General features: G+C 43.7%; 1 protein-coding gene across 1 annotated transcript in view; it reads right to left on the bottom strand.

The window, feature by feature from the left end:
* Positions 1–24,393, bottom strand: part of LOC138548412 (vitamin D3 hydroxylase-associated protein-like) — a 571,296-nt gene that overhangs the window by 9,878 nt on the left and 537,025 nt on the right. Inside the window, exon 14 of the mRNA XM_069642275.1 lies at positions 18,976–19,121. Coding sequence (XP_069498376.1) covers positions 18,976–19,121 — 146 coding nt within the window. The remainder of the gene's footprint in view (positions 1–18,975; positions 19,122–24,393) is intronic.

Genomic DNA, 24,393 nt, shown 5'->3' with positions numbered 1-24,393 from the left:
ATAGAAAATAATGAATTAAAATAAAAACAGATATAACTTTCTTTAGTTAAAAATCAAGTTAAAAGCAAGACTCCAAGCCACACGCCCCACTTGAGTAGCAGGTTTCACAGGAAATTAATAGAAAGTTAGGCAGAGATGGGAAAATCAACATTAAGCACTCCAAAACAACAAACCTGACTGTTACTCCAGTGGTAGCTGATGTCCATAGTGCAATGATGGCGCTCTCCCTAAGAGCTGAGATTGCTGGGAGCCTCCCACTTTGTAAACATTGAAGAAGGACTCCCAGGTTCTCGATGTATGCAGGTAAGAAAAGAAGACCACCTCCAACCAGGTACAAGGCCCTGGTGGCTAGGGGAGGAAGCCAGGCACCTTCCTACTTGGATTTCCCTCCTTTCAATCCTCGACGGTCTTGCCGTCTTACGCCTTGTATAAAACTGCCGTCTTGGAACTGCTGCTTCCTTGTTTGCTTTGCCTTGCTCAACTGTGCTTTCGTGCTCCGCCTTTCATCTGTGTGGGGAAGTGTGATGGAAGTCAGGTGTGTGTAATGATCAGTAATTGCCTGACCTTGCCCGACCATTGTGTTGGGGCATGTCGGGTATACGGCTCTGGTGTTAATCAGTTTTCCCTCACGGTGAACTGTCTCTGAGAAAGTGTTTGTGTTGGGAAAGGGGTGGGGGGGACTGAGTTCCCAAGTATCGTACCGGTTAAGGTGTGACAGGGAAGGGGATACTGCATCTCGCGGTCCAGTGTCCCACTCCCACAAGACTCCCATCCAGGTGATCATCCGCACTGGTACATCCCCAGGAACTGGATCCAAAAGCGATGGCCATATCTTGGCCACCTGGATGACAGGTCCCCGGGGACTACCAGGTGAGACACCTTCATGTTTCTCACACTACCTCGATCATTTCTACCCTTGCCGAAGACCAAAACTTTGGTCTTCGATTTATTCAGTTTCAGGCCATGAGAAGGCCTCAGCCTACCCGGAGTTAGATCAATCAGGGCAGTGTCATCTGTATGCAAAAGAGAAGCAAAAGTGATACCGTTCAAAGAGGCGGGAATAACCCTGGTTCCCAGGTTATCTGGACTGAAATCAAACCGGTAAAGAATAAATAAAATTGGGGCACCTGTGCACCCGTGCTTCACATCCTTGTTGGTTTGAAGTGTGTCTGACAACTTTCCTTGAGAAGAAACGCACACTGGAGCATGCATGTCCCTATAACAAAGTTAAAAAGAGTTCCCACGGTCTATTTAAGGCAGTTGCAATGTTATTCAGGAGAAAAGAAGATTTAACTTTTAAATGGTTTTCTTGTAGTTCTTTACAGCTAGATTTGCCAGGTCTTTTAATTTAGCATTAATACGATAGGTTCTTGCTTCTATGGCGAGCACGTTGCCCCTGAGCTATCCTCCTGAGATTACATTGCAATGTTTTCTCCATTGTTTCTTCTTTTACCTATAATTTGTTTGTAGGTTTTTTTAGATCAGGAGTGAACCAGGCATTGGACATTTTATTTAGATGTTTAGGTTTTCTAGGAGCAATAATATTGCACGTTTCTTTCAGTTTTCTGAAGCTAGTGGCAAAATACTCTTCATACTGTAAGCCACCTTTTTCAGTAGTCAAGGCCTGGCTAATATCTCCTGTTATTGTATCCAAATTTTCTTCTGCGATGACGCCAGTGAAAGTCTAGTGCTTTGTCTTTGTTAAACTGTGCCATCTTGGCAATGTCCATGTCCTTGGCAAATTCCATCGTGCACCCTGTATGGAAACTATGTTTCTCTCCAGCACAAGCTCCCACACCCCATCGTTCTGAACTGTCTTCTTAGTCATCTTGACAGGTTGATCATTCGTCACTCTGTAGCACCCTTTCACCACTAGTTATTTAAGGCTCTGTCCACTAGTGATTTTCCTAATGTCCCTCAATACTTTTCTACTTATTCTCTTGGTCTGCCGCCTCTTTTCCCTCCCCTTTCTTTAGACATCCCACAGTACTCTGTTTTTGGCCTGTTTCTATTTTCTATCTGAAAAACCATTCTGGCATCTATCATTTCTTAACAGATGCTTCTCAAATGTTTCTTTAATGTTCCTCTTTTACTGGGGATATTCATGTTATCACTAACTCTCCCTCTGGCATTAAACACTGGATGACTCCCACGTTTGATTGAAGTTTTTAAGAAAACATGTTTCATCCGCTGGCTATGGGAACATCATAATTGCCAGCAACCACCAATTAAAAGCAATAGTGAAATGGAAATAAAAGATAGGCTTAAAAATAAGAGAACAATCACAGTAATGGCCAGGCGCATGGTCGCTGTGAATCCTTTGAATAGGAAGAAAAAAAAAGAACAGGAAGAAGTGGGTGGGAGTTGGGGGCATCTTTTCCGATCTTTAAGGGACCTCAGATAAACTGTGCCTGAAAAGTGGTAAAGTCTAGGCTCTATATCTCAGAACCTATATCTCTGAAACTTTTTGCAGTTGGAGCCGAGACTTGATTTGAGTGTCCAACGTTTGGCAAAACCTATAACCTCCAACTCTCATTTCAGATGTCTGAGTTGATATGGCTTCTTTGTTTGGGCTCACATGTATCCTGCCATTCCGCATCACTGCGGTCCAACCAGGGATTATGTGGTTTGACCCATCCCTATTTGGTCTAGGACGATCTTAAAGTTGGATATTACATTTTCCAGGTTTCTGTCTCAGCTTAGAAAGTGGGGCAGGTTGCTTTTTTGCAGCTTCCTATTAGGAGTTCTATTTTGCGAACAGTGCAGCATTCTTCTATATGTGGCCTATGGAGTACTTTCAAGTTCAAGTGCTCTGTAAAGCGCTTTGGATAAAGGCGCTATATAAATAACACATCATTATCATTATTAGACCTTGTACTACTTCTTGGTGCAGCCATCATGCCTCAATGGTTTCTTCACATTAGGTATTTGCTGTGGCTTTGATGAGCTGGCAGTGTCAAGATGCATGTGATAAACTAAAAGGCATGATGGGGTACACTGAAATTGTGCTGGTGTTCCCTCAATAAGAAGAATTTTCACTCCTGTTCTTTGGCTCTGCTGTTGAAGGATTGTCCCATTTGTATGTAATAAGGTTTTTCCAATTGTACTTGGCCTGCTAGTTCTTTCATATGTTGGGTCCTGCCTTCCTACTGCAGATTTATCAAAGTCTTTGTATTAACCATGACCAGTATGCTAATATTGGCAATCATATCAGTATAATTGCATAGCTCATCACAATGCTGCTTAATTGTGAGTTGTATATGAATTTTATTAAGTCAACCTCCATGTTCCAACATTAAGAGTACAAAAGAACAAACATGCCTTGAGCCTTTATGCAGAAGATAAAACTCTGCAAAGCTTTGCCAGCTAGCCTGACAAGCCCCGATTCAATTGATTATCATCTGAAGTTGGAGGAACATAGGAAGTTCGGGAACTGATGCAAACCACCGCTTACCTCAGAGGGCAGAGCAGAGAACGATATCTGTGAAACAATGTTGAGTATCGCCAAGCCACCCGTGACCAGGCAAGATGGTGGGTGTGGCTTTCTGGGGGTGTAGTTCACTGCAGGTACTGTGAGCACTCGACATTTAAAGGATCTGGTGTGGGAGGCTTAGACTGCTCCGTTGCTGGAGGGGGAGTTCAGATGCCTGTCGATTGCAGGCAGCCCTGGAAGAATGCAGGGTGAGCCCATTAGGTAGACAGAGCAGGCACTGGAGGCAGTGCAGTTATGACTGGGAGCCCTGTTGCAGTCTCAAGAGATGTAGCAGAGCTGCCGAGCAGGGTAAGCATTCTTGCCAAGGGTGTAGCTCGCTGTGGAGCTGTGGTTAGGGGAGTTCATTCATGGCGGATCCCAGCGGCTTGGAGTTTGCCCCTCTGCCAATGTTCAGCAGTGTCAACTAAACCTTCACTCCCAATTGTGCACCACTCCCAACAATTGTACACTCATTCCCCCGTCGCTATGGGAGTGCATGACTGACATTGGGCATACCCACTGGAGGGAATATGGGTTGCACCCAGGTTTGAGGGGGAATGTCGCATCCACTAGGGTGCCTGGGATTATCCCTGAACTAATCAGAGGGTTGCCTATGTGTCGACAAGTGGAAATCCAAGGTGATTGATTAATACAATGTGAACAAAGATGGCAATGGTGGTTTTTCAGTTTTAGTTTTTATGACAATCCACCTCTAACCCACTACAAGGTAATCACCAAAAGCAATGGGAAAGAATAGAATGGCCAAGGCACAGAAAATCAGCAGCTTTGCATGGCTCATGTGTCCAGATGGGGCCATGGGCTCATCAGGAAGATTAAGGAAGGAAACATGGGGCAGAGGAAGTCTGCATCATGGATGTTCCAAAAGCAGCTCACAAGTCCAGAAAGATGCTTGAGGTGAAAAATATGTGCTGTGGCAATGGATGTCTGAACCATTAGATGTGACCTATGCAAAGGGTTGGGCAGAGTGACGGGATCCGAAAGCATGGTGTTGGACTTAGAAATTGTGGTTAAGCTGCCGAAGGACCAGGTTAAAGATTTGTTAGTAATGTCCAATGGACTGGACGAAAGAGCAGCGAGAAGACCTAGGAGGTTCTACATAAGGATGGTTGGTCTGCCTGAAGGCCTCTTAATACAGTCCCTCATAGAGGGATACAAGATGTTCTGTAACTGAGGAGAGATGACAATGTTTTCTTGATCCAAAGAGCGTACAACTAAACCACCATTGCATCCTCCCTCCCACAAGAGCTGCAACTGCCACAATACTAAACTACAGGAACTAAGATGCTATCCTCCAAGCAGCCAGAAGCCTGGCCAGAATGTCAATGGAAACATGCGTTTGGTGTTTTGTCCTGAGTGTACATAGAATGTCCATGGTTGCGCTTCAAGTGGCCAAGAGGAAGCTTGCGGAGCTAGAGGTGAGGTAGGCGCTAATATTTCCAGGCACGCTGTGTGGTTGGCAGCAGGCAACTCCTGGCTGGCTACACTGGGAATGGACAGAGGCTTCGAACTAAACATTCGAATCGAACTGCCAAAATAAAAAGGCACAGCAGATACTTCCAGAACCCACTAGAGAATACCCTGTAAGGAAGAGTGACATAGAAAGTGACCTGCAAACCGCAGTTGTAGCAGCAGAAAAAACCCTTTGAAGGAAAGCAACATGGGGGCATTGCCCGCGATCAAGGAGACCCTGAAGAACAACCAATTTTACATGGTGCAGTGGCAGACTCAAACAGTGGAGGGTGGTGGGATTGTAATTCAAAAGGGAGTCCCCAGCAATACACAGGATCTGGAGGCCCAATGCCTTCCACTTTCTTTGCAACGAAATATCAGAAGATATAGAGTCGAAATAAACAGGATTATGTTTTTGTATCATTGTTCCCTCAGTCCAAAGTAAGCAGGTAGTTTGTGAAGCATAGGCGTTAATGATGGGGGAGAACCATGTTACAGATTGCAGCAAAGACCAAAAAGAGAGTTGAATATAGGCAAAGAGGAGGAAAGGAACCTAGAGCTGGAGGTGAAATGCATAGAAACCCAATGAGAGGATATTCAGAACAAAATAGTTAGAGAGGAGGTGCTACTGAAATACTGGCAAAGTGCTTAATGGCTTAGCTTGGGAGCACAGTGTGAAATATATTAACACAGGGATAAATCAGGGAAACTACTGTCATAGCTGCTGACAAAGGAGGAAGAAAGGACTCATGTGATTGAGAATAAACATACATGGCGATCTGAAGCTCCGGAATTGAAGTTGTGTAAAGTGTTGCTAATTATTACAGGCAGTCATACTTGGGACAGAGACAAAGTACGGGACAGGAGTTCAGTGCGTCATCGGCTTTTGCCAGAGGCGCAAGCAATGGTTGCCGGAACAATGTCAGTAATTTGACCTAGTCAAGAAGGTATGGGGACCCCTCTAAGCCTAGCCTACCTGGGTGGAAGCCAGTGCCATTCCTACCAAAGAAGGGCAAGATAGCAGTTGGGAGAGTCCCAGTTCCTGCCCCTCCCTAAGTGCCAGCACGAGTATCAACAGTACTACTGTGGATCACCCCATACCCCCTCAAACCATTGCTGGCCAGTTTCTTGCTTTGCCTTTTAGATCACCACAAGATACAACCAAGACTTGGGCTAACTGCCCACAATGCAACAGCATACCAACTCCATTTATCCCATGATTCCAGGCAGCCAGAGAGCTTCCAAACCAGCCGCCAGGGACTCCAAGTACCACTCACCAGCTGCATTATGTGCCACGCTCTAACAGCCGCAATAATGCTTGCCACGGAGCGGCTTCCGAACAGAGCAAAAGACATGTACCCGTTGGCTATAGATTTTGCTGCAATGCGACCCCCTAACCTGAGCTGGGGATCTCTCCAATGCGGACCACCAGACATAAGAAAGGCTCAGGGCTTAGACCCCTATTTGAATCCTTTTACCACTGTAACATCTCCCGGGCGGGGAAGTCAGGTCGAGATTGTTCAGGGAAAGCGGTCCAATAGGACGAGAGCGAGAGGATGTGTCAGGAAACAGGAAGTTGTGAGCTGTTCCAGTGAGGTCAGAGAAAGAAGTGGCAGACCAAGACACCAGGAGGAGAGAGGACGGTAGACTGGAGTGTGAAGGTGAATTGAAGAAAATGTGAGGTATTGATTGGTGAGAGCAAATAGTACTATGTTGTGAGTGTGTGTGTGTGTGTGTGTGTAGGGTGAGTGAAAGGTGACTGAGGGAGTGAGTAGAATGAGGGGGTGGCATAGTAGTGTAGGGGGGAGAGTGGTAGTTTGGTGGAAAGTGGAGAGGACTGCAGGAGTGGAAAGAGGAGAGTAGTAGTGGAGAGGGGAGGGAGACAGAGGGGAGTATGAGAGAGTAATATAGGAGGGTGGAAGTATAGGATAGAGCTAGAGAGACAAGAGGGTTAGAAAGAGTACTAGGAAAGAAGGTGGGTGGAATTATAAATAAGGAGGAGAGGAAGAGAGAATAGTAGCCTCTGGGCGTGAAAAGCAGACAGAGTGGCGCTTGAGTGTCTGAAAGGCACATCCCAAACACTATAGACCTAGCAAAGATTGCATAGGTCTAGTCTAGGAAATCTCTGTGATTTATAGAATAGTCAGAACATAGACAGTAGGAGTCAATAAGCAAGTTAGATACTAGCCTGAGGAGTAAGGAGGCCTGTAGTAGGGAGGAAACTGAACATCTTTTTTTTTTATTTAGTTGGTTTGGTCTCGACAAAATCCAGACCTTTCAACTTTTAAAAACAAATTAAAAACTCATATACACAAATTTACAACAATTTACATAATTGACATATATACAAGATAAATAAATAACAAAAGGTGATTAGATCTTTACATGTAGAAAACAAATTTAAAACATTACTCATTATGGAGTTTCAACAGTAGATCTTTCAAATTGTATTTTGCTCACAAATCAGCTTTTTGACAGTGCATACCTCGGTATTTTGAGCTGATGTAAATAATTAACCACGGCATATCTTACAGCCTTTCTGGTAGTGTGAAATAATAAGACCCATAGGTTTTCTGGAGTCAGGATCTCTTGGGTCAAAAATAAGGGTTTGAAGTGAGCATAGCGAATTGACAATAGGCTATCACATTCTGTGCACAAATGCTGAAGGGTTTCTACATGTTGTTTACAGAATCAGCAGAGTAATTGGGTATTAACATTGTCCTGTCGATTCACCACATCATTGGTCAACCACAGATTTAACCTAAATCTCATAAATCCATTCCGGTGGCTTGAGTTAGGAGACCTCACCATATAATCGGCCATCGTATTGTAGCATTTAAGTGCGAATGGAAAAGCCTCAAAATGTTTATAGTTTACACAAGCCAGGCGTGTCCGGATCCAGTCATCTTCCCAGATTTTTGATCTTGCTTTATCTGGGTTCTCCAATAATAGGGTTGGATCTATCTGAGCTTTCCTTAGAATTGACTGGATTTTTTGTCGCCATGTTTTCGGGAAAGTATCCATAGAGTTTAGTAGATACATAGATATGATATTGGTAATCCCTGTTGTGGCTTGATTTAGGAGGCATTTGCGGTATAAGGCACATAAGTGCCATTTATAAATTGCATATAGGGAGATTAACCCTAGCTCATGTCTTACAAGTGGTAAGGGCTGCGATGTTGGTAGCTGTAAAATTTGCCTGCAAATATGACCTTCCCTGATGGCCCAATAAGTATATGACATAATATGTCGGGTCTCAGCACCATACAAAATAACAGGTACTAGTTTTTGCTTATAGTATGTAAGAATCGGTAAGAGAGAATTTGCAATATCTCGCCTTAATGATCTTAGCTTGTGAGATGCACATTTGGAGTTTGTGGAGCCCTCGTTTATTGTACTGATCCTGGGCACACAGATTAGAGATGATGATGCCTAGGTATACATAGACATTAGTAACAGTAATCTTACTGTTCTGAAGAGGCCAATGATGCTGACCTAGGCTTTGTTTCCTAGTGCCAAATTGGACGACATTTGTCTTGCAATGTTAATTGTTACACCATTTGTTTTTGTATAACCATCGAGGGCACCTAGTAATTTTCGTAAGCCTTTAGGAGTGTGCGACATCAAGACCATGTCGTCAGCATACAATAGCCACTGAATCTGAACTCCCATTAACCTTGGAGAGTCAGATATCATTTTGCTAAAGCTACTCTGGATGTCAGAAACAAAGAAGTTAAACAAGGCTGAAGCTAGTAAAGAGCCTTGCTTCAGGCCTCTAGCTGTTGGAATGGGAGGAGTTAGTAAGCCACCGTTGGTGAGTCGTACTTGAATTATAGTATTGGTATATAGTTGTATTATCCATTTTAGAATGTGCCATGGACAATCAGCATCTGCCAGTTTCTTATACTAAAGTTCTCTTGGCACCGCATCAAACGCCATCTGAAAATCAATAAAGGCGAGATACAGGGGCTGTTTTCTTTGATAGGCTTGCCAGATGAGACTTGACAGGGTGATGATGTTTATACCAGTGCTTATTCCTTGCAAAAAACCCGTTTGATATGGATCTCGCAAGTTACTCCTCTGTAGCCATGTATTAAATTCTTTCAGGAGAAGTCTGGCAAACAATTTGCCAGGACAGTCCAGTAATGCTATAGGCCTATATGATCTGGGATTCTCGTGATTACCTTTTTTAAAAATCGGGAGGATAATTGACTTTTTCCAGGTTTCAGGGATAACACCAGATATCAATACCTGATTGAAAATACGGTTAAGAATGCCTGCCCATTCATCAATATGCATTTTTAACATGGCATTGTGCAGCCCATCTGGGCCTACTGCCCAGGACGAGAACGCAGGACGCATCGCTGTAGATAGCAAGTTCAAGAGGGGAATCACTTACAATGATTTGAAAATTGCCCTTTTCCCAGACTACACGAGGGAGGTGCAAAAAGCTTGCCAATCCTTTGATTGAATCAAGAAAAAGCCTCAAGTGCAAGTCATCAAATACACCCTTTTCTTCCCATCTCAATTCAAGATAAACTTATGTTCACCTCTTCAGTGATCCTCACAATCCCTGGGCATGGTTTGAAACGAACATCGGAAGAGATATGAGCTCTCAAGAGCGGAGAAACAACATCCCGGCGGTGTCAGACCAGGTGTCACCTCCGAGCACGGCAATTCACTGCAACGCCGACGCTGCCCCAATGGAAGGAGACACAGCCATCCTAGAATGCGGGTGATGGCTCTGCGCCTTTGATTAGAGGTCTTCCCATACACAATTTTTGGACAGGACTATGTATTCTGTGACTTTATTATTAAGGCCGCGTTTGATTTCCACTGGCTTAATGGAGGCAGGGCTCCTCCTCAGAATTTACTCTATTTCACAGGCCCCTAGTTAGTCACATATGCATGCCAATTGTTGCCAGCATACCTTAGGTTTGACTATATGTCTGTCGACAAGTGCTTCAGGTTGGGGCGAAGTGCACAGTGGGGGCGACGGGTTTGGGGATGGGTGGATGGTTATAGGTTTTATTGGTTCCCTTTCTTAGGCAAATTATAGGGACCAGGTATATTCATCCCTTCTGGGTTAGCGGACAGTAACAGTAAGATACACGCACATCCCATGAAGCACTTACATGGGGACCAATAAAACCTCAAGATATCTGTCACTCTTGACCTGGAATGTAAACAGACTGGGCTCTAGCATTAAATGACAGCTGTTTTTACAATTCCTTAACAGGTATTCATCAGATGTTGACCTTCCACTAAAACGCAACTTGTCGGAAAAGAGTGTAACCTCTATAAAAGGTCAAATTACAACACTACAACTTACGCCAGATATTCCAGGGGATCAAGAGGTGCCATGATCCTCATTCACAAGCCACTTAGACTGTTAAAGGTTCAGCAAGATCAAAGGGGACAATTTGTGTTGTTACACACTATCGTGCTCCTCCATGACTGTCACCAGAACAACTAGATAAGATTCAGACTTTGGCTGTGAACCACCAAGTAGTTCTATGGATTTTAGGGGAAGATTTCAATGACGTTATGTACCCAGTCATGGATCGAACCCATCTTCGAGGTAGAAACCCCAATAGCACAGAAATCTACACAGCTTCACAACGGCTCTAGTCCTGACAGATGCATGGAGGAAATTGCATGTACAGAAACGTGGCTTCTCATTTCACGCTGGGGTTCATACATCCATGTCCTGGCTCGATGACTTTTTTATTCCCAAACAAGACACACGTAGGTTTGTATCAGCTAGATTTCTGGCCAGAGGGATATCATACCACTCCACGCTTTTAATGGAACTCAACTGCAATAGATCAAAGTCCCAATCAAATTGGCGTCTAAACAGCTACTATCTTGGATTCGCAAAGTTTATGTAAGGTATATTCTCCAAAATGAATGAATACTTTACTCTTAATGAAGGGAAAGTTGGCAGCCCGGAAACACTTTGAAAGGGGTACAAAACTGTACTCGGCGGGGGGTGGGAGGGAAATAATCTCACCGAAATCAGCAAAATAGAAGGCCCTATTAAAACAAATATGCAGAGGCTGACACTGTATGACTGGAAGAGGAATTCCTTAGCACAGGATCACAGACAACACATGATGCACTTTTAGTGGCTAGAAAAATAATGCTAAATGTAGCCCTTGATGATGCACATCAAGCTCACTGGTTCATAGGGCAACCAGATTTATAAATCTGGTGACAAGGGGGCAAAAATGCTTGCTTGGCTTGAGAAAAGAGATGAAGGCACCAGGAATGTAAGGGAAATATTAAATTGGGGAGGACAGAAGGATTAGTGATGATGTAGAAATCACAGAATCATTCATGGACTACTATGAGGAGCTCTACAGAGCCCAGCACGGTCAGAGATCGATTGCTGGATCTAATGTTCTGTGTAATTATACCTTTCCTCGATTATCAGACCAACAGAAACTAGACACTGAAATTAGCGAGGAAGAGATAGCTACAGCCATCCCCAACTTCAGACCGGAAAGGCCCTGGGTCAAAATGGTTCTCCGTAGGGACTTGGTTGAAATTGAGTTACAAAATTGTTACGCATCATAATAGGGATATGGGTATCCTACCCGCGGACATCCGCCAGGCTAGTATTTTTGCATTATTATTATTATGTTATTTATTAAGCACGTACCTCTCTACAGATGTATACAACAGTACAGATGGATAACAGAGCGCTTTTCAGAGTTAACAACAGAACAGATATACAGCGGGGGTAGGATACAGAGGGACAGAGGTAAAGTTGTAGAGGTGGCGGGGAGGAGCGAGGTGGACAGCGCCTAGCAAGTCAGGTGGCATGGAGGCAACGTGATGGCTTAGACTCCTTGAAGAGGTGGGTCTTTAGTTCTTTTCTGAATTGTAGAAACGTGGGGGCAAATCTGATGCTGACGGTGAGGAATATTGTGGTTCTCTCCAAGAAGGTTAAGCCACTAGATCTTTGCTCCTCCTATAGGCCGATTTCCCTTATTAACGGGAAGGCTAAGATCCTGTCCAAAATATTGGCTAATCGCTCTTTTTACATCTCATATCCGCCCTAGTCCATCCAGACAAATGCAGATTTATGCCAGAGTAATCAATCTGCAGGAACATTCAACAATTACAACTGAAGATAAACCAGGCCTCCATGCTTCAGGATTCATCAGTGCTCCTATGCATGGATTTGGAAAAGGCCTTTGATTCAGTCTCATGGGAATGTCTGTGGGAAATCCTAGGACACCTCGGCTTTGGAAAGAATTTCCTTGGCTGGTTCTGCTTAGTTTATGAATCACCAACAGCAGAAGTTTGGGTAAATGAGGTGACCTCTAGATCCTTTCCATTGGGCAGGGGAACCAGACAGGGGTGTCTCCTTTCTCCATCATTGTTCACACTAGCCATCGAGGCATTGGCAATAAGCATAAGAACAGATCCGACATTGACAGGGTTCCGGTGGCTAACAGGTTGGGAGGACAGAGTTTCTCTCTATAATCCTTGGATGTCGACACTTCTCCCCAAGGGAAAGCCCCTTCCCATGAGGCCAAGGAGGTGAGGCCATTACCCAATGGTCCCCTAGAGGTGGTACTCAGCGGGAGGATCTCATGGGGAGAGACTCCCCCTCTAGGGACAAGGGCGAACATCTAAGGGAGACTTGGTATAACACCCCTGACCCTATACACCTCCCCACTTTGTAAACCCCAGTCATATACCAAAGCAACCCATGTACCGATCTAGGTACATAAACTTGACACAGAGACGAGGAAAACATGGACTACCCAAGGTAAAGTGATGGTAGAAGTAATGAGACGACGAGGACGCGACGAGGAATAAAGATTGAAGGGCAAAAGACATTGAAAGGGACTTAAAACATAATGCCAACCAGTCAATATAAAAATAGAAAAAGGACTACATGAAGGGAGACGGCCAACAAGAAGGTTAGGCAATCTAGCCTGGGAAGTTCTACGAGAGGACACCAAAGATGCCACGAGCAACCCGCTCACCAAGTCAGAGGCTGGAGAGGGGAATCCTTGGTCCATTGGCTTGGAACTAGTTCAGAGCAGAGCTAGGAGCTGAAAGGCGGTGGTGTGTACCCAGAAGGGGGTGAACATTATGGTCACGAAGAGCGCCATGACCACCATCAATATCCTTCCGCAGAACCGTGCAGGAGTGCAAATCAAGACACGCAGACCTGTCAAGAACCGGTGATGAGCTCCAGAGAAAGAGTTAATGGGAGAACGAGAAAGTCCAGGGCCCAGATTACAGAAACTTTGCACCGGTGCAAGTGAAACGTCTGCACGGTATTAACACTGGGGCAAAGTTTGCCGTATTTTTTAAAATACTGGGACACATTAAAAAAAAACATTGCACCTCGACAAGTGCAGTTTGGCATATTAAAAGCACCATAGAAAGAATTGCCCTATTGCAAAAAAGATACATTTTCAGTACATTTTTGCACCAGGACAAAGTTTGCCCTAGTGCTAATATGGAATGGTATAAGCACTAGGGCAAACTTAACCTTGATGCAAAAATGCATCAAAAATGTATCTTTTTAGCACTATGGCAATTTTAGCACTTGTGCTTTTAATAAGCCAAAGTACACTTGTCGCTGTGTAATGGTTTTTTAATGTGTCCTAGTGGTTTTAAAAATAGGACAAACTTTGCCATAGGGCTAATACCGTGCAAACTTTGCACTTGCACCGGTGCAAGGATTCTGTAATCTGGCCCTAGGTGGGGACCGGGTGTGATAGCAATAGTGAAAGAAGCTAGAGAGTGCCTCAGGATTCATCTTTCTCTGCACAGTGGTTGGTCGCACACCACTACTGAAGATAACCATAATAGAGAGTACCTCAGGAGTCATCTTCCTCGGCACAGTAGTTGGTCGTATATCACTACTGAAGATAACCATAATAGAGAGTACCTCAGGAGTCCTCTTCCTCGGCACAGTAGTTGGTCGTATCTCACTACTGAAGATAACCATAATAGAGAGTGCCTCGGGAATCCTCCTCGACGCAGTGGTCGGTCTCAAAACTACTGTTGAAGCAGACAGCAAGTCAAAGTATATTGCAAGTAATTTTTCTTGTGGCAGTACCTGGCAGGAGAGTGAAACAGGTCTGCCTAAACCAAGTCACAAAGAAGTACGGGTCTGGGATCTACACCCACAAGAAACCATTCCCTGCATTGTAGTACTTGGCAGGAGAGAATACCAAGTACTCCTGGGGAATGAAGAGAAACATGGGTCTGGGACCCTCAATCACAATTGGATCTTTGCTTTATGAGAAAGGCCAGGGGAAGGGAGTCATTCCCCCTGGTGTTGTGAACTGTGAAAAAGAGTCTAAGAAAGACCAGAGGTGAGGGGGGTCGGGTATTCCCTCTGGTGTTGTGAACTGGGAAAGCAAAGCTGAAGAAGGCTAGGAGAAGGGAGTCATTCTCCAGGCAAATTGAACCTGCAAGGAGGATCAGACCTGTGGTCCAGGGGAAAGGGAGTAATTCACCATGGGATACAAAGTATTAAACTTTCTGAAGTTAGAGGATCTACAAACCTTTTGTTTGCTTGTGAAGATCTAAAATTAGGGAGTCCTTCCCCATGGTGGAGAACTTTCAACCAGAACTGTGCCAGCTTGTCCAGGAGTAGGGAGTAATTCACCTGGACAAGAACATTGGTACAACTGTTTAGTTTAGTGATACGTGTATGGGACAGAGACAGGGACATTTTGATACAAGACGGCGGACTCCAAGTTACTAAGACATCTTGACAGACCCATTAGCTCTTAACCTGAGGCAGGGAATCCCCTCATAGATATATGGAGCGATGGGATTTCTCTTTATTTTCATCTCAAATAAAAGGCAATGGCTATGCCAACTGTGTGTCTGTCGCCTCCTTCTGCACCCTTACAATGGGTAACCCAGGACACTCAAGTCTGATAATAACCGACAGGCTTCAGGAATACAAAGTGTTTAGCAGACTCACAGTGAACTGGCACAAGTCTGTTTTTTTCCTGGTACAGGAACAGAAGTGAGCTATCCATCCTGACTGCTGTTTCCATATAATGAGAGATAGCTTTAAATACCTAAGAATTCCAGTGGGAACAGACCTAGCACAATATTTTGCACTGAATTTTCAGCCAATTCCGGACACATTCTTGCAAGATGCGAGACACTGGAAGTATTTACCAATACATCTGTTAGAAGACAGCCCTGTTCAAAATTTTAATGTTACCCAGATATACCTATATCCTTCAAAATACACTTCTCCTTGTTCCTTAACTATAATGCAACAAGATCGATACAGCCCTTAGAGAGCTTCTATGCGGCGGGAAGCAACCACTTATTGCTCTAACACCTCTGCAACGTTCAGTGTGGGAAGGGGGGGGATTGGCTTACCCAACATGTAACGCTGCTACTGGGCGAGCCAGCTTGCAACAGTCAATGGTTACATGGCGATCGCCCTCTACCTCACGTTAAGGCTGAAAAGGCATGGATGAGAGGTGCCACGCCACTCCAGATTCTGTACAGTAGTTACAGGGACTCAATCTTACCTACCATGATGCAACACATCATACGGGTATGGACTGATATACACCAACACGTGGGATGTGGTGAAAGGTGGACAGTGGCTCAACCTGTATGGTATAACGCACACATGCCTGAAATTAATAAGCTAGGTAGATTTGGGGCCTGGATTTACTGCAGTGTACTATTAATAAAGGATTTGATCAAAGATGGTAAACTTGTCTCCTAAAACGACCTTAAAGTTTCTGGTGGGCTGCCCGAAACAGAGCGTTATCACTGTATACAGTTTGCTTATGCCCTCTGCACACAAATTAAGAAGTGTCAGGAGATCCAGCCAGGCTCCCCTTTTGAGGCGAACCTTTTCCCAGGAACATAATGCGTCCAAGGTTATCGCAGCACTGTACCAGTTAATTACATCTTTCGCAACCCGAGATCTACCCGATCTTATCTCTAAATGGAAAACAGACATGGGCCTAATTGATTCAGAAGATTGGGTGGAGGCACTGATGTTTCCAAGAGAGGTGGTGATCTCAGCAAAGCTCTGGCTAATACAACTTAAAATTCTGCACAGGGTATACTATGCCCGTACCTAATTGTTCAAATGGGGTGCACAGAGCACTCAAGATGTGGGGGTCTGGAGGGAACCTATTTTCACATTTTGTGGGGGTATGGAGGGAACATATTTTCACATTTTGTGGGAATGTATATATGCCCATGTGGCCTCTATTATGTAGGCCAATCGCAAAGGGCGGCCAAAATAAGATGGAATGGACACAGATCATGTATAAGGAATCGGAATGCAAACTCGGCTGTAGCCAGGCATTGGCAAGAAAAAAGCACAATCTGGCTCAAATTAAATTTGTAATCCTCGAGGTAGTACAAAGAAGAGATCAACACGAGAACCTACAGAAGAGACTTGACCAACGAGAAACATTCTGGATTGACAGTCTCAGCTCTTTAACACCGAAAGAGTTAAATGAGGAGATAAACTACATGTGTTATCTTTAACCACTGTGATATCGATATACACTACCACTGTACACCTGTGTCACTAAATAGTGTATGGCTTTGAGAGTCACCTTCTAGAGAGATCCATTTAACAATTGATAATGTGTTTGCGCAGATTGAATCAGATGGATTATGTTTGTTTTTCAGTTTCTAGATTAGGCACTTTATGCACACTTGTTATGCTATTTGATCTATATATTTACCTAACAGTACAATTTTTTTGTATACACGTCTAAACCCATGGTTGCACTACTCAACAAGCAATTACGTGCTTGTGTAGATTTAATCAGAATGTTGGTGTTTGTTTACTATATTTTATAACACATATAGTGCTGCATTTCTATGAGCAGGCACATCAATCATACTTGGTGTGCTTTGTGATCATATTATTTGCCTCACACATAAGCTCTTAGACCTGAGCCAGGGAGGGTACATTATCAGGGAGCCTCTCTCGTAGATACGATGGGACGCAAGGGTTCCAGTTCGAAAAATGTACCTTGTTTCGAACTCTCTGTTTAGGCATAAGCGAATACAGTATTTCCATGAATAACACTCATTGTAATTAATATATACGTTTATTTGTGCGACTGATCCTTCACACCCTAGCATTACACTAAAGCATTCTATGTAGCCATGGAGACATCCCCGCCCCACCATGATCCCACGGTGGGTGGGGCGCGAGGCATACGTGCTCCGGCAACCACGCGAGAGCATGACGCCTCGTCCCGTCGCCATGGCTACACATAAATACAAGCGAAGTCGGCGCGCACACGCGTCTGCGCGGCTTCTATCAACTGCAGCTTGCTTGGAATTCTGTTGAGAGGTGAGTGCTGTTTCAGCTAAAGCGTTCTCTTAATTTACACAACAGATACATGGGCTGATAGATGTTTGATCTCCCCATAGAAGCCGCTTTCAGTACGTGCTCAGTTCACGTTCGAAGACACTTCATAAGAATAGAAGGAGGTACGATTATAACTTCCATCTCATATTATTAAAGCTTTAAGAAGGCATTTAAAGGTACGCTATTAGAGTTGACATGCATTTTCTCTTTTCTCCTATCCTGCGTATTGGGATGACACCCATTAATGAACTCGTTGGCATTAATTGGTATGTTATTTTTTGAACTTTTCTAAACACCACGATCATTGCGTGAAATGTTTGGATTTATTGTAATGATGTTCTGCCTGATGCTACAGGTTTGCAATTAGAGTATGATACTCAACACAAGCGTACAGCCCTGAAGATGGTTTTTACCGAAATGCATTGGCACACGTACACTTAATGGCCTACAGTTATTATCGTTTTGCCTCACTACTAGAAACACAACTTATAGTATTTTAACAGGAATGTGAACAAAACAATTCCCGGTATAAACACAAAGAGTCCCTGCATTTTTCAAGAAGGACTTTACCCAGAAGTCCCATAAGGAATTGTATGGGCTACATTTGGGAAGAAACGAATCTACAGTTACCATAAGAATCTGAATAACAAACGTTTAAACTCTTCTCAGCTCCTTTGGGGGCAAACTGAGAGCGCCAGTTTTAATAGGGTGGTGTCACCTTATTTACTTTTGTAATGTATACAGATTTGTCACTTTTGGAAAGCTTGTCTTACCAAGTTGTCTGCAGTCATTGGGGTAGAGCTGTCGGAGCATCCGGGATTGTTGCTGCTGGGGATCCTAAGGCTGTTATTAAAAGTTGTCCCTCTCTGTCGCAATTAGTCTAATAAAGCATAATATTGCCGGTATGTGGTGGGCAATGGAGCACCCCAGATACAGCACATGGTTGTTGAATGTTGATATGTGCATGCGCCTTGAAAAAAGGGTCTACAGCGCACATGGGCGTCTTGAGAAAAGCACAGAATATTTGGGGGAAATGGGAGGAAGACGGCTGAATACTTGTGCATTACTTTAGATGCGGTGGCATACATTAGAGCCAAGTGGTTGGATAAGGTCTACAGAAATGTCTCAATCTTATGTTCTCTGATGTCAAGTGATCAATTGTATTTAAGTTTGCTTTGAAAACAAATAAAATGTGTTGATAGAAATGAATAAATCTACCAATTCAGCCTACACTCTTGATTGGTTTTTACTTGTGAGTTTCCAAGACATTTTAAAATGTGGTCTTTGTTTTGTTAATATCAGGCATCAGAAATGATGGTATCAGAAATGATAGTGGCTTATCAATATATGTAGAATTTTCTTTAGGCCATGGTTCTGTTGGGAACATGACCAGGCCAACTGCAACTCCCCTCTGTCTGCGCTCTTCCTCTTGTTTTTCCATTGCGTTTCAACGCAGCCCCACCTCCCATGCCATCACCCGCTCGCTCCCTATTATTTCTTCATCTATCTAGGATCTCCTCTCCCTTTGATGGACAATTTGTTGCATTTTGTGTGCAAGCCATACCCATACATGACAATACAGAGCTGGCATTGTTGACAATGTTCTGCATATTACTTTAAGAGCAGTGCCAATACGAAAAGAATAAGGCAAAACGACAGGGGAAAAACTCACCTCTCGGAAGAGTTTATCATAAGTGTCCTTGTAGTAACCTTTGTAATGTTTCAGCTCTTCCTCGTCTCTTTCGGTCACTGTTGTGACTGGTACAACCCCAGCGGGAAAGTCCAGCAAGTTGTACAGGATCGTGTAAGAAGCAGCCGCTGGGAAAAACATGGAAAAAAGAATGCTGAATTGTACTCCGAAGAACTTAACAGTAACAAAAAACAATTATTTTAGTTTAGCCTGTTAGGAACACTGGCAGAAGCAAATGCGACTGCTGGTTGAATGCTGATCTTTTAAACTATTGGGGCACTGTAGGTGGGAGCAACCATCTTATAATTATTTTAGGGCCCTGGACAGGTTTTTTTTTGCTAATTTCTGTGACAAGCTCCGGTTTTGTAAGGTTGCTGATTGGAATCAAGAGACCATGAGGGCCAGGAGGGAAACTAAGGATGCTTCAGGCTACCCTGCCCATCAGCAGCCTTAAGAACTTCACCTGCCCTCTGCAACGCAGGACACCTCGGCATACAGCAGTAAAAGATCCTGACAGGTATCGAGACCCCAAAACAGCGGGTAACTGGGGTAAATGATTGGATATTAGAAGAGTGGCATCTGGTAGACTAACTCCAGCACGACAAAACCCTAGGGAAAACAAGCCAACCCTGAAGACATTTCCCATTAATATCAGAAATAAACCCTCAAGCTATTGCCCATAGAGCAAACCGCGCCATCAGAATATAGCAGTTGATTTCATGGTTAGAGACAACCTATTTTCCAGGTTTCAGGGAAATGTTCATCTTCCCACAAATTCTACATGTAATTGGGTATACAACATGCATTTTCAACCATGGCGGTCACTATCATTGACAGTCATCAGCGCAAGAGACGGTTAGGATAATTGCTCTGGATCAACATACATCGGATCCGGCAGATTCATACAACCAAGAATTCAGGAGTTCCAGTCATCAGACACTGTGCTTTTCCATAAGTCTTGAGTCACATCACTCCCAGACTGGAGTAGCAAAAACGTGCAACACTATTACTGCCAGAGTAGCAAGAGCCACTTGCCTGGCTTGCATCAAGGACTGCAAGGAACATACAATCAAGATGGCAAATAGCCATAATGAGGGCTTGATCCCCAGCTATGCCTGCAAAGTGTAAGAACTTCCAGTCTGCACTATTAGGGGTGGGAGTTAGACGTTGGAGCTTGAGAGAGCGTGAGAAAGAGATAGAGTGAAGTGCGGAGGGGAAGCACTAAGAGATCAAGTAGACCAAGTAGGAGGAAGGAGAGTTAGAGGAGAGGAAGACTGCAGAGGATTTTGAAGAGATCAGAAAGAACAAGAGGTTGGGAAAGATCATTTGGTGCTTGAGAATAAGGAGAGGGAGGGGGGAGAGGGAAGAAAGGGGGAGAAATTAGTGTGATGGGGTGGAGGAGATTGTGAAAGACCAGGAGGTATAGGAGGAGGGAGAGTTGAAACAGTTGGAGAGTAGACCTAGTGCAAAGCCAATTATGAGGGGAGCTGTAGGGAAGTACATGTGTGGAATTGGAAGAGAGTAATTGTTTGGAGAGGAGGAAGGAGACAATAGGAAGATGAAAGGAGTGTCTCAATGTCGAAGCAGTGGAGAAGAAAACTAAGATGGGAGGTGGACAGGGACCAAACTTTGTGGAAGTTGAGCAGGAAGGAGGAGAGACCAAGAGTGAGGCAAGAGCAATGAGAAAGAGGAGGTACCAAGAGATGGGACACCTAATTGGAAGAATGCAAACCATCCATGTATTGGTGGAGACTGTGGCAGAGACAGCAAATGGCAACTGAAGGTCAGAGCTTTGCATTTCCTGGTCCCCAAGAGGTCTTGCCAAGCATCATTAAGGCCTGGATATTGGGGCCATGATCCTCTTCCAGACAGTGGAATGTGCTACCAGGGAGTGTAAAAGCCTAACAAGCAGGGGAGTTGCTAGGTCTGGAAAAGACCCGGGGCTAAGCTGATGTCGGAACTGTTGGGACTGGGGGCTAGCTAGTCTTTTGGCTGTAGCTCCTGAGATTCTATCCGGGGCTACAACCGAAAGATCAGGGGTTATAGCCCCCTTAGCCCCCCCCCCCCTAGCAACGCCCCTGCTAACAAGTGCAGCAAAGGAACAACTTACAGTCCAAGTCAAGAAAGAAGTGGCAGGGCACTTAAAACCCCAAATGCTTTGACTTTATTTGACCACCACTGGTGCAGCCAAGGGAGTGAGAGAGAGAGAGAGAGAGAGAGGGATGGACATATGGACAACTGCCCTTAAGTTGGAATTCCTAATTTTTTCCCCTGAATTTCCTACTGCCCACCTTAAAACAGTGACGTTGATTCATCAAAATACCAGGGGAAGTGGAAGTGACATCACACATCTGATGACATCACAGGAAGTGATGTCACATGACATTTGACCAGATGGTAAGTTCCTCTTTAACCCTGGTGACATCACCAGAAGAGGTTTGTGGGTGTAAAAAAAGTTGTTTTTAAAGTTTTTAAAAAAGTACAATTCCTAAAATGCCAGGAGGTTACTAAAGCAGGGGCTTAAAAAAGGAAGATGTGATCAGTGTCCAGATCCCAAAATTGCAATTGTGGAGTCCATTAAGCTTGATACAGAAATAGGCTCAAAATCCAATTTATTGTTCATTAAACAGCCATCTGTGTCCTCAAAGACAATAATTAGAGTCGATTGCCCGCAGGGTAAGCAGGGATAGGCAAGTAGTAAAGTACCAATAGTTGCCCTGGCCAGACCCAAAAACCATATGGTTTTTGGGTCTGGACAGGGCAACTATTGGTAAACGTGGTGGTGATCTTTGTATGAAATTAAGGAGATTAGAATGTAAACTCATTTGTCATTTCAGATGCACCTCACTTGGACTCAATTCAGACCATGAAATGCATGTTTTTCTATAATGTCTTACTTTCCTTATTTACATTTTGCTTGCCTTGCCAAAGGATGTTTTTATTTTAATTGCAACTAATTTTTGGCAACATAATATCCTTACTATTGTCCTACACTTTGTCATTTTGTTGCAGCTTCATTGTACAATTGAACATTTGGTGCTAAACTATATATAATGTGTGAGATTGAAATGTGACCATTTTGAACTGCGAAATTGCTTAATTGTATACTTTACTACTTGCCTATCCCTGCTTACCCTGCGGGCAATCGACTAATTATTGTCTTTGAGGACACAGATGGCTGTTTAATGAACAATAAATTGGATTTTGAGCCTATTTCTGTATCAAGCTTAATGGACATCACAATTGCAATTTTGGGATCTGCGCACTGATCACATCTTCCTTTTTTAAGCCCATGTTTACCTGTACTGGTGTTTACTAGGGGACATCAGTGGAAGATTATCAGAGCAGCAGGCCATCAAACTTGCCCTAATTTTGGTATTAACCAGCGCACTGGCTGCTTACGATCCCCAGTCTGTCTTATCTCTAGGTTACTAAAGCAGACAGGAATATTTTACATACTAACCACATTTTAACAAGGATGCTGCCTTCATATGGGTTTCACCAAATAGAACCAACATAGGTTGCATCAATGGCATATGCCTCTCGCCCAGTTACTTCCATTTTATAATAGTTATAGCTTCACATATCAGGTATTGTCATTATATGAAAAGTAGAGCACCCATATTGCCAATTGCTGCAATAATAGAGTATGCTAAATGGATAATCTGTATGCAGATACTGCCATCGCCTATCTGTTATAGCCTTACAACGCAGGTATTGTCAGAATATGCAAGTTACAATTGTACATATGGAGATGCTCCCATCATGCCAAGTGAAGCCTCATATGGCCACTAATGGCCTCCAAAGACAGTGTCTCAGACACCTGCTATGGTTGCCACATGCGATGGTGAGTCTCACATATCTAACTGCTACCATCATAACATATGTGAATTGTCATATACTCCAAAAATTTCGTTCCATAGACAGTGACTAACTTTTATAGATAGTATAAGACACCATATGTGCAGCCTTAGGTTTAATTGCTGCCATAATATATCAAGAGCAGCATCAAATGCCTTTTTCACCATAGGCGATGCAGCCTCATATAGTCAGCTGCTGTTTTCATATGCGGTAGGATAACTCATGATAACAATAGATGTCGAGTAAGGAACAGTATATGGAGAATTTAAAAAAGGTTTTCATGATCCCTGTGATCATTATATATTCCAACATTGCCACTGTAAAACACCTTCCTGATAATGCACACAATATATCCCACCCCTGCTACTGTAAAGCACATGCTCATGATGCTTCTATCCACAATTTAGGTTAGCATGTTTGTGTAAAATGCATGTACCAACTGGCTGTGCCAGACATTAATGCTGTTAATGGCGCATTTAAAACTTTACTGATGCCGCACCAGCAATATATGCCAGCGTTACCACTGTAAAACACTTTCATTATGGTGCCCGGTGACTGAACTACCACTAGAATGCACATTGCATGATCTGCCCACAATATATGCCAGACTTGCTATATTGACTGTGCCCAATAAATGCTGCTATTGTCACTATAGGGATAATGCTGGTTTGTCAAATATATACACACACCCACACTCTCTCTCTCTCTCTCTCTCTTTCTCTCTCTCTCTCTTTCTCTCTTTCTCTCTCTCTCTCGCTTTGGCTTCTACTTTCCCACTGTTCTTGATTTACCACACCACGCTGTTTGCTTGTTTTTTCCACACCTGTCTAGTCTCAGGAATCATCTTCGTTTTGGTTCCTGCCTTTCCGGTCTAGAACCTGACTTCACATTCAATGTTCCTGCATGTATGTTACATGAGGAAGGCACATTGCTAGGGTAATAGTTGGGGAACTGTCACTACAGAGGCAGTACTCCTGCTCTGATGACCTACTTAAAACTCAGCCAAGGAAGTAGCTTTGGGGTACACCGGATTGTGGGGCAGCAGCCCACAGGGATGCCCCTTGGTACCCCCCTAACTGTGCCACTGACTAAAAGCACAACTTTTTTCTGACCTGGGAAAACCTGAGCGTTCATTGTTCCGCTAATGAACCAAAAGGTCTTCTCAGTTACAATTGCTCTTTTGTGAGAGTAATAATCAATTCAAATGTTCCGTTTATTCTTTAAGTTTTTCTAGCTCAAAGTTACAGATGTAATCCCCTCTGAGTGCTAGCTGGATAGTTAATGGTAATCGGTGCAATGACAAATGGTGTTAAACAGTTTAAAATTAACAAGCAGACTTTAAAGGCATGGGTAAAATTAACACCTTTGTCTGCCTGAGCCTTTTTTCAATGGTTTGCTTATATAGTGCTTAATGCCAGTGCCCCTTATACTTTGAAGTGCTTGAGGTGACCAGATCGAACGAAGTTGCACTGCACCGTCCTGCTCAGGAGTGCACTGCCCCTGTGTTATTCTCCCACTGTACCTATAGCATTGCTCTTG

This window comes from Ambystoma mexicanum, chromosome 1q (genome assembly GCF_040938575.1).
Source record: "Ambystoma mexicanum isolate Mex_15411 chromosome 1q, UKY_AmexF1_1, whole genome shotgun sequence".
NCBI lineage: Eukaryota > Metazoa > Chordata > Amphibia > Caudata > Ambystomatidae > Ambystoma > Ambystoma mexicanum.
Note: the sequence above shows the minus strand (reverse complement) of the source record. Positions and strands in the feature narration are given on the sequence as shown.